Source organism: Echinococcus granulosus, assembly GCF_000524195.1.
Source record: "Echinococcus granulosus chromosome Unknown EG_S00012, whole genome shotgun sequence".
In the NCBI taxonomy this organism is placed as follows: domain Eukaryota; kingdom Metazoa; phylum Platyhelminthes; class Cestoda; order Cyclophyllidea; family Taeniidae; genus Echinococcus; species Echinococcus granulosus.
This window is the reverse complement of record NW_020170392.1, coordinates 814,717-825,290: the sequence shown is the minus strand read 5'-3', so window position 1 is coordinate 825,290 and position 10,574 is coordinate 814,717. Positions and strand designations below refer to the sequence as shown.

Sequence of the window (10,574 nt, the reverse complement as noted above, 5' to 3'; positions counted from 1 at the left end):
CCCCCGTGTTAATTATTAAGGTGAGGATCAGAGAGTTGCATTGGTGACGAGGTCATTCGTACGGTTAAAGTGCCACAGTGATCATTGCGACACACTCCATCCCGCTAACCCCTAATTTGGAATTATTCAGTGCGTGGGGGAGGGGAGGGGAGGGGGAGGAAATGCGCACACACCGGGCCTGATTGATAGCATGGGCAATCTCAGGGCCTTAAGTGACCCTGCCCCTACCCCCCTCCCGATGACTCATCCACTCAAGCCATGAGAAGCGACACCGGCTGGTGACTCAGCTGCGGATAGTGTTATGCTATGGGAAACCCCACGATCGGCACTATGATACACCAACTTTCACCTTTTGGGGAAACGCAAATAACCCGATTTTGCTGGCAGGTTTTAAAGACGGAGGAAAAAGCGAGAACGGGTCTTTTCAACGAAGCAAAGTGAATAAGACTACACAGAGCCCGTTGGAGAGTATGGAGTTACAAGCAAGGGATTAAAGGCCTCTGCCCTACTTGTAGTTGCACAGCTGCTGCCTTAGGCATCTACCTTCTTTTCTGTGAAAGAACAATGCCACGGATGAATGCTCAAAGCGCCTGTTGAAATGTAAAAAGTAGCCGGCTAGAGCGAAGCCACCGTCCCCAGCCTTTTCCCATGGGTTCACACACAAATACGCACACGATCCTATCGAATGAGAAGCGGCACGTGAAAAGGGCGCAAAATGTTTTCTCACACTTATGTCTCGACTCCCTCTCTCGCTCTTTTGAGAAGGCGAAAGAGATGTTAAATTTGAAGAGGCAAGGGAGTGTATACACCCAGAGGCGTCTAAGGTGCAGTGATTATCCGATTTTTCGCATTTCGACCTGCCACACGCACACGCGACGTCCCGTCTCGATCAAATGAACCCGGCTTCACAAAGGTAGCGAGTATTTCCGCTTACATCAGCTCGTATTGTAGACGAACTGGCTAGGTTTAAAACAATGTGACCAGCCCAGAGTGCCCCCGGTCAGAGGACAAGCACAACTGATGTCGCACTGGTGAGACGCAGCTCCTAAATCGCAGAGGTCGACTTATTTTTGAGACCTTAGAGTAGTGGACGCATCCACAAAATCGCCCCACAGTTGTCGAAACAGGTCAGCAATCAGATCTAGTGACAGCCTCTGCGAGGAGCAATAGTCAAGAGACCACGGCGACAACTCAGTGATTACATCACAAAAACACGGTAAATGGCGGGAGATCTCACACAGTGATTAAAATCAACTGTTGCGAGTAGGACGAAGGATTTGTTGCTCGAGTTCCTCACCCAGTTTGACGTACAAATCACTTAGAGGTCTATCCATAGACGTAACACGGTGGCGAATTTGCTAGCACAGTTGTGCTGGAGTGAATAAAAATGGCACAAAACCATGTCATCCCGCGCCCACAAACACAATAAACAGTCAAGCCTACCCAGAAGTGGTTAACACCACACCACACAAAATCAGTGGCCACCTGCCCAGAAGGGAAAGAAAAAGGCGCCATATCAACATAAAACTTCTTGGTTATACACTTGGATGGGAGTATGTCTGCGTGAAGGGTAGGCATGTGTTAAAGGGGTAATAGAGGGACCAAGGTGGGGAAGGGGGGGACAGAGAATGAAAGGAGGAAACAGATGGGATATTCAATCGTCCGGTATGTGTATGTATATGTATACGCGTTTGCATTTATGTCGAATGCATATTATGTATATGTCGGTGGTGGTTGAATGAGCGAGCGATCCCGCGTGCAATCCGATTTGCAACGAAAACCAAGCAGAAGAAGCCACATAACAGCAACGCATCGCACACGCACTCACACACAATGAACGAGGAGAGATTAAACTAAATTCCACCCTTGCTGGAGAGAAAGAGATGAATCCGCAAGTGGAGAGAGATCGATTGTTCACGCAGGAAGGAGGGGCATCCCAAACACACCAAAAGCGCAGTGAGGCAGGGTCAAAATGCGTCGTTTATCGATCGTCATCTTCATCTTCGTCAAGATGTAGGGGGAGTACGGAGGAGTAGCAATAGTAATTTGAGTATGTGGGGTATATACAAACCGACGAAGGGGTAGGGCAAACTAAGTGATAAATATAGGGGTGGCAGTGGTGAGATGTCAGTGACACGAGGCTAATATACAGGTGGTGAGCTGACTGCTGCTTCTGTGCTAATGTTGTGGACGTGCGTAACAGATTGGAAGGAAAATTTACACTTAGCTAAGTCGAGAGAAAGATAGAGTCGGAGAGTAAATGCAACTCGAGACATTACGGAATGACAGCAGGGGGAGAGAAAGAGCGTGTGCGCGTACACGCGTATAACGAATAGGTGAAGTCTGTCTGTCTGCCTGATGCACGTATAATGTCCTGTTAACTGGATGTTGGAGTAAATGGATGGGAAGAGGGGTCAGTGGAGCCGATCTTAGTGCGAAGAGACATTGGAGGCGGAAGAGGCGACCGAGCCTGCACCGTAGATGATCTCGTAGAGATTGGCCCGCTTGTCACCCGAACCCGTCACCACAAACTTGTCGTCCGGCGAGATGTCACAAGTCAGCACAGAGGCGGCTTCTTTGGTCTGAAAGGGGAAGGAATGCCAACGCTCAAACGGCAAAAAGTTTACCCATCATGCCAAAAGGAACACTCACCTCGAGGAGACAAGCTCCATAGGGAGTCCTCCAGGCGTTCACCTGGTGGTCCTTGCCGGTGGTGATGAACCAGTCGGCATGGTGCGCGAAGCGGAGAGCGAGGACGCAGCTTTCGTGGCGTGTCAGGCGGAAGTGTTGGTCGTAGGATGGAGCCTGAGGACTGGGAACAGCTGCACTTGTAGTTTGTGGACTGGCAGGTGTTTTGAGAAGAGTGGAGTTGGGAGGAGTACCACTACTACTGATGGTGGACGGGGGAGCGGAGGATGGCGGACCGTCGGGACCAATGGCAACGACTTCGACCTCTGAGGACTCGAGGCCGACAGCTAGCCATTGCGAGCCATAGAAGAGCGATTCGGAGGAAGGTGCGTCTTCTGCTCCCATAGGAGACGCCGCTGCTGCTAGGCTGGGCCGACGACCGTGCATGCCGTAGACGGGGGAGAGACCCAATGAGAAGACCTGCGACTTGAACTCGACGTGGTGGAGCCTACTGGATGACTGCAAGACATACGACAGAGAATATTTAGGAGAGTCAACGTAACCCCTAATCATGGGGAAACAAAGTAGGAAGAACAGGAAAAGTGAATAGTCAGCAATGTTTACACATGAATGAATGGGCACGTGCATCTATATGGACGCTCAAATGTTTCAGAGTGAATGCCAGCAGAAATCACCAGAGAGCCTGAATGCATGTGAAAACCACTTGCAGCCACGGTCCACAAGGCAGCGTATAGATAAATTGCATTGTGACCATCGCATGCTCGACTTTGAGATCGCCTGTGTGTTCGTGTGTGGAGTGAGCGCACATTCACATTCAGAGTTGATTAGAGAAGAAATAAGAATGCGATCGCCCTAAACGTACGTCCACCACCACCAACATACAGAGACGCACGACACGCACGCAACATGTCTGTCTGCGCTTACCTGACCCTAAAATCGTTTCGCTTTATCACTGCATAAGGAAATACTCCGCTCATTAAAAACTAATCAGCGGGGTCGACCACTAGGATCTCAGGGAAAAGCCGACCACCACAATCGTGATATTTCCTTGTCTTAGGATAAAAACAAATACTTTAGAAAATTTAATTTCCACTCAAAACCCAAAAAATAAAGTTACCCAAAACGAAGAACATAAACCGACTTTGTTAGAATTTAAACTAATGTTTGCGACACGGTCTGGTGCAAGTTGTTATAAGCTGATGGAACAAGTGCCACATGTCCATGAGGCTAGGGCTCAGCTATGAAAATCGGGACATCACATTATGTGAGGCTGACAGAGAATATGTTAGTAGCACAGCTCGTCTATCTTACACTGGACGATGAAAAAGACTGACATTTAATATTACGAGAGAAAGAGAACCTACAGTGCCGCGGATGTCCCAGCAGCGAACCTTGTTGTCAAGGCCACCGGTCCAAAGTCGAGTGCCCTGTCCCACTAATTCGATGCAGGAAGCGCCATCAGCGTGCGCGTGGAACTGTTGGACGACGCTCTGGTTGTGGATATCCCATATCGCAACTTGACCATCGGAACAGCAACTGCATGGAGATAGAAAGATTTTTAGTCAGCCAATCGGCTTGAGCCCTGGGGGTGACCTAAGACCAACCAGACATTCATACAAGAGCACTTGAAAGGACTAGTGCGTGACGCGTTCAAATACGGAGATAAGAAACGTTTAAATGAGCAAGTTGTCGTCCAAACGCACAGTTGTACTGTAATCAGGTACGCAAGAAGGCAGGATCAAATATGAGAAAAAGGAGTTAATTTGGTTGGCACGTGACAGCAGCAACGGCGGTGTGCAATCGCGGAGGGAGGAAAAAGTTCTTAAACCTTGGAAAAGGGAAACAGAAACGTGACAAAACCGAAAAAACAGCCAAGTGCGCCCATAAATCATGGCATTTGAAATAACTACAAAGACGGCTTAGTTGTAATGTGCTTCTCTTTTCGACTAAGTACACTTACGAGGATTAAGGCCCTCACTCTCAAATCTCAGTTCAAAGGGTGCAATAATCCTTTTTGTCCCCAAGACCGGCTCAGATTTTCATTTGTAGTTGTGAAAGGGAAGGAGTAGATGCTAGACAAGAATGAATGCTAATTAACTAGGGCGTGAGTACATGTTGAAAAGCACATTGTTACTATGCACTGCAGTCTGCTAGGAGACGGAGTCACCTTCGAATCTCATTAACGACCAACATGCATTAAGGGCGAATTTCGGAAGGATGACAGGAAATTATTGCACCGAAACAAGATACTGTGAGAGTAAACTACAATTAATTAATCAGCAAGACCTAGATGGAACCTTTTACTGCCAGGGTGGAATAAGCTCACTTTTCCACAAAGCACCCTGTTACGCGTGTGTGTGCAGTAACAATTCCCAAAAGCCAGAAATTTTCTCATGGTAAAAACTAATTTACCACCGTCCCCCCATCGCCACTTGCTCCCTCTCTCGCACACAAACAGAAAAACGCAGAGGTAAAAAAGAGAACAATAGCTTAATGGCTGAATGAATCTAAGAGGGAGGGCGAGGGCAAGTGCGCATGTTTAGAATTTAGATGAGCAGGGCATGGCGTAAATAACGAGAGATTCACTTATTTGTCCATTCATTCTATTGGGCATTGATTAAGCAGTCTACAAACATGGTGAAGTGATGAGCCGTCTCGTTTGACGCGATTTAATCGGAGGGATGCTTAATTGTTAAACGATGAAAGGAAAGGCTCACCTATAACAAAGCTTGCAGTCGGGGGAGAGTGCGAGTGCATAACAGGCGGGCGCGTCAAAAGTGAGGTCCGCTTTCCGTCGACCGGGGCCGTTCAAATCCCAAATCGTTAGGCAACTCGATTCGCCTCCAATCAAAAGGGTGGAGCAATCCTATCGGGTGCAGAAAAGAGCAACATAACGATCAGTTACACACGTATTGAGGGATAAGTGGACCGAGATGGAGTGGGAATGCAGTTATATGATCAAATGACAATAGTACATTAAAGTAATGACTTGTGAAAATGAAAAAGAGAGGCATTTCCAAATTGCAATTTGGGACCCAAAGTCACAAGTGGAAACCAAGTGATTTGGTTGGTAATCCATGATGTGAAGGGTGAGTAGCAGGTAGCATGTACGGATACAATGGCGATTGGAAAGTCAGTTCAATGCCATGGGACATATTTGAATACTATTCTCGTAAAAAAGGAAGCCACCATTATTCAAATCTTTAGCCAGCAGGCAGCAGCACCTATTTACGGGTCACACCAGAATGGGAGCAAACACTGCCAATGCACAAAACCAGAAGGAAATGATGGGTAGTCAACTGAACTAAACACGAATACAACTTCTGTGGCAACGTATTTCAAGTCCAAAAGGCAAACAAGACAACCTTCAAAGTCAAATGAAGGTAGGTTAGCCCAGAGTAGATAAAAAACCAGTTATGGAGGCCAAATGGGGAAACTCACCGGGAAAAGCTTGATAGAGCGAACATAGCTTTCGGGACGAAGACAGTCAAAGGAGGCGAGGGCGACGACATCTCTAGAGGAAGAGGAGCCAGCAATGGCGTCAAGGTCCCAGAGCTTAACACAACCGCGGCCACCAGTGTAGGCGAAATGTGGAATACGGGTGGTAGACGAGATGGCAACAGCAGTCTCGCCGTCGCCACTGGGATCAACTTTAAAGGTGGAGGGTGAGACGTTACCACCGCCAGAGGTGGGTGAGGAACCCCGACCAGAGGGCGCGGGAGCGATAGTCACTGCACAGACCACTTCACCGTGCGGTAAACTGGCTAAATGCTGTAGACGCCGCGGTAGGTTGGGATTCGATGTTGCTTCGGGTGCCGACGCTAGCGCGCAAGGGCGTGTGCCTCCACCGCCTGGAAGTACCACGTACGAATAGGTCCCCGGACCAGAACAGGAAGAAGAGTGGCTGAGGAAAAAAGAGCATGAAGATGACCGCCAGGTTTGCAGCAGCAAGACGGAACTCCGAGCGAACAAGTGTGTCGAGCACTTGCATTAGCAAATTCCCAAGCATACAGACAGACGTGATAGAGAGCAGACAAGCATGTGGTCAGAAAGTGGTTTCCTTTCTTCCCGTTCCTTTACACAGACGGGAGAGGAGTCACACAAAGCATTACCCCTTCCGGGCAGTTGTGATTATAGCGCGTGATCCGCCCACCCTCTACTGCCCTCCATTCGGATGTCAATCGGGCCAAAGGAGGCGTCTGATATCAGTAGCAGTCGCGACCCTAAGAGAATTGCATATACAAACACACACGAATACATGCATCGATTCTGACTGGCTTATTACGTATGAGAAGTTGAGAAATAAATATGCCCACATTTTACAATAGGACATTTCATCAATGAAGCTGGTCGTTGAACTAGGGCAAAAGTAGCGGCGCACTTACTAACCATATCGCCATACTGCGTCCACAGTGGAAAATAGTGGGCGGTTGAGTAGGGAGAGAGCGAACAGAGTACGAGATATCTAAGTGGCTTAAAGAAACTTTAAATGGAAGGTGTAGTGGAGCTGGGACTACTTTTAAACCTAGGGAAGAACGCAAAGCTGTGCTTTTCAACGCGAAGATCAGAGAGCTTGCGAAAATAGCAACGCCGCCCAAGAGGACGCCAAGTACAAAAATAGCGGCATTTACCGTAAAACTGCAAAATTATCTGGAAGATGGCATCCACGTGACGCAAGAAAATCAAATACCGCTTAGGTAAGCTGCACCACTGTTTCTAGTTACTATGTAAAGTGTAGATAGATAAAACGCCACATAGGCGAATACTTACCCTTTTCCACCATACTTTGACCGATTTTCGGACTAAAAGAAATAAAAAGGAATTAAAAGACGAGCTCCAAGGGCCGAAAAACAGAGCAACGAGTGGAGAGAGTGATGCACAGTCTTTACCTACATACATGACCGACAACGTTACGAGCTTCTTTGACCGCAGATGACATCGGTTAGTCTTCCATTATAGCAAAGATAATGTGAACATGAAGGGTTAAACTTCCCCATAAACGCGGAAAGGCAAGATGAAGAGGCTACTTACGAAAGTTGATCTATTGTGCGGAGTTCCGACTGCGGGGGCACTGTTCGTTGTCGGATAGTTGCTTCCCATGGAACTAGGCAGCTGGGGGCTGAGATCTTCAAAAAAAGAAGCGCAAACAGTTAGGCGACAAAGTAGCAATAGTAGCCAAGTCTGCTGGAGCGACAATGAGGTGCAATGGGAGGATTTCAGGTGAACCCTCCCTACCCCTCCGCGGACAGCAATTGGTGTGTGTTTGCAAGGTTCACACGGTTTCAAGACAAATGAGTTAGTGATTCAGCCAGAACGACAAAATTTCACACAAAACATCCCCTCCTCTTAAGCAAGTCACTAATCCCGCAACTTAAAGGAATCACTCAATACATCGCTGAAAGGGGGGACTGATTTACCCACAGTACCTTCTCTTTACAAACAAACACGCCGACCATTGAAATTAGGAAATTCATAAGAAGTGTTACGCCATCGAGGTACACCTAGAATGTAAAGCCCACAATTCAAAGCTTCAGTTGAATGAAAAACATACTAAGTGGTTGCCGGCCAGAGCGACTTGTGTTCATAGACATAGCACTTGAGGTAGACGATTTGTCCTACAGAGGGAAAGCAAGATCAAATAACCCTGCAGGGATTTCGACAGAACAAGCGGGAAGAAAGACGAGCTAACTAACCATGTCGTCTGCACTGCGACATCCCCCATTTTCACGACTTGGGCATTCCTAAAAATCGAAAAATTTAAGACCAAACTAAGGGTGGGCACGCTGAGAGGGAAATGACTGAAGAAAAAGGCAGAGGCATGAGCCAATGAAGCAAGAGTGCAGAAAGTAGGCCGACAGAGAACCACCCTGTTTTATAAAATATGTCGGGGAAGAAAATCCCGCTCTTCTCTCCTTCGTTCCTTTTCTCAGCCCATTGCTTCTGTTCCCTGCACGTTTGCAGTTAAAAAAGTACGGAAAAAAATCCGAGAGAACGTCGGCTAGCCAAAAACTACGGGAAAGTTCGCAGATTTAACTTTGTCGCTTGCTCACCCACTCACTCGCTCAGAAGCGCACACACTCGCTCTTTCCCTTTCTCTAGGCACTTTTTCGCTTTCCACCTTTCTGTTTATCTCAGGCAATCAAAGAAGTGAGCAAAACGGAGAGAGGCGGAGATGCGATTGAATAAATATGAATTAGCCATCAAAAATACAGATCGTTGAAGTGAAATGGAAAACGCGCTTCTAGCGACCACTAAAACTGTAGAACCACGTCAATAAAACACAAAGATGCGGCAGCACTTGGCAACGATAGATAAAATAACCGATGTGCATTTACTTTCAAGCAATTCGAGGGGTGGCTGCATAAAACATAGACGAATAATGGGAAACTGTTTGCAGTTTCACCTTCCTCAATAAAAAGCAAGCGGTCGAAAGCTCACCAGCTTCGGATCCGCCACCTTGCGCCTCTTTTCATCCGGAGGGGTAGGAGCTGTGGAAGAGTTCCCTGGGGTGGGGGGAGGAGGCGGGGGGAGTAGAGAGGAGGAGGCAGGACCGGCAGATCCACTAACTCCGGAGTGCCCGCTATTGCTTCTAACTCCACCACCGGCGGAGGAGGTTCTACCGGGAGCACTGAGACCGACGACACCAGGCGATGTGGTGGCAACTCCACCACCTGCCGCTGCTGCTGCGGCACCGAAAAAGCCCTCAGGGAAGGAGGCCGCAGCTGCAATTGCGGCTGGTCCACCAGGTAAAAACGGCGAGCCAGGGAGGTTGGGTTGACCTACAGCTCCACCACGAAAGAGTTGTGAGGCTGCTGCTGCTGCCGCGGCTGCCACTCGCTAAAAAACAGCCCAAAGCTAGCTTGAGCAAATTATAATATTGCAACAAATAACTGATCAGGTAAGAACCTGTTTATCTTCACTTGAATAGTCCTTAATGTCACGAACACCACCGCTACCAAGGGGAAGACCAGCAGTCCCAGGAGGGGGCATCATGGCACCACCAGCAGCAGACATTAGCCCATTGATGAATGCATTTTGCAGTCCGGGTGCAGTGGACGGAAGTAGACCTGGGGTAGACCCAGGAAATGCTGCACCCGTAGCAGGAGCACTGCCGACGTTTGACCCGTGCGGACCGGCCTGATTGGCGGATGAACTTCCGGGAAGGGAGGACGTGGGACTACCTGCTGACGAAATCTGGTGGGCTTGGATTTGCTTGAAAAAAGAGCGAAAGGTAAGGACAAGCTAAAAAATTACTTTATAAATTTCTAGCTGATCATTGGACAGTCCCATATTTCCACCATTCGCAAATTTGGCTAACTTTGAGTCTTCCATTTGAGCCTATATGAAGCATAATGAAGAACGCATTCAAACCGTAAGCACTGAATTTAACTCCTGCATCGTGACCTGCTTTGCACGTTCAATAGCTGACGCGACTTGTGACTGGTGCTAGTGGAATATCAAAAGTGACCCACAAATTATCAAACCTCAGTGGCGAGAAAAGGAATGACTTGATTGAGAATTGCGTTGAGACGTTTTGAGATTTCCATCTGCCGATGCATTTCTAGGTTTAATCCATTGGCCATTTCATAGTAGACAACGCATATGCGCTGCATATCAACGCGCTCACTCAGGAGCTTCTCTCGCTCAGTTTGAAGTCTAAGACAATTGATTCAGAGGAGCATGACTTACTGATGACACTGCTGCTGAACGAAGTTAAATTCATCCTTGATGCGTTCACAGGTCTCGACAACTGTAAATTTATAGGACTGGCCTGGCCCCGAGGGCACCTAAAAAGCATAACCGCAAGTATAAACGGGGGTCCCATAAATATGAAGAGGCGATTAGGAGTAAAAACACTAATAATTACAGGAGGCCTGCTAGGATACATAACAGCGACGAAGCCTAAAACCAATCAATTGAAAATT

General features: G+C 47.8%; 1 protein-coding gene across 1 annotated transcript; it reads right to left on the bottom strand. All coding sequences in view use genetic code 11, as the record gives it.

The window, feature by feature from the left end:
- Positions 1–2,429: 2,429 nt before the first annotated feature.
- On the bottom strand, positions 2,430–10,537 carry EGR_02647 (hypothetical protein; the record flags this gene model as incomplete). Its single annotated transcript, XM_024491896.1, has 16 exons — positions 2,430–2,582; positions 2,653–3,147; positions 4,014–4,185; positions 5,367–5,515; positions 6,091–6,553; positions 7,420–7,451; positions 7,681–7,775; positions 8,201–8,264; positions 8,343–8,390; positions 9,088–9,486; positions 9,556–9,861; positions 9,904–9,987; positions 10,021–10,095; positions 10,134–10,305; positions 10,339–10,436; positions 10,517–10,537. The coding sequence occupies 16 exons, from the start codon at positions 10,535–10,537 to the stop codon at positions 2,430–2,432; spliced, it is 2,826 nt and encodes a 941-aa protein (XP_024353711.1).
- Between the last annotated feature and the right edge of the window lie 37 nt (positions 10,538–10,574).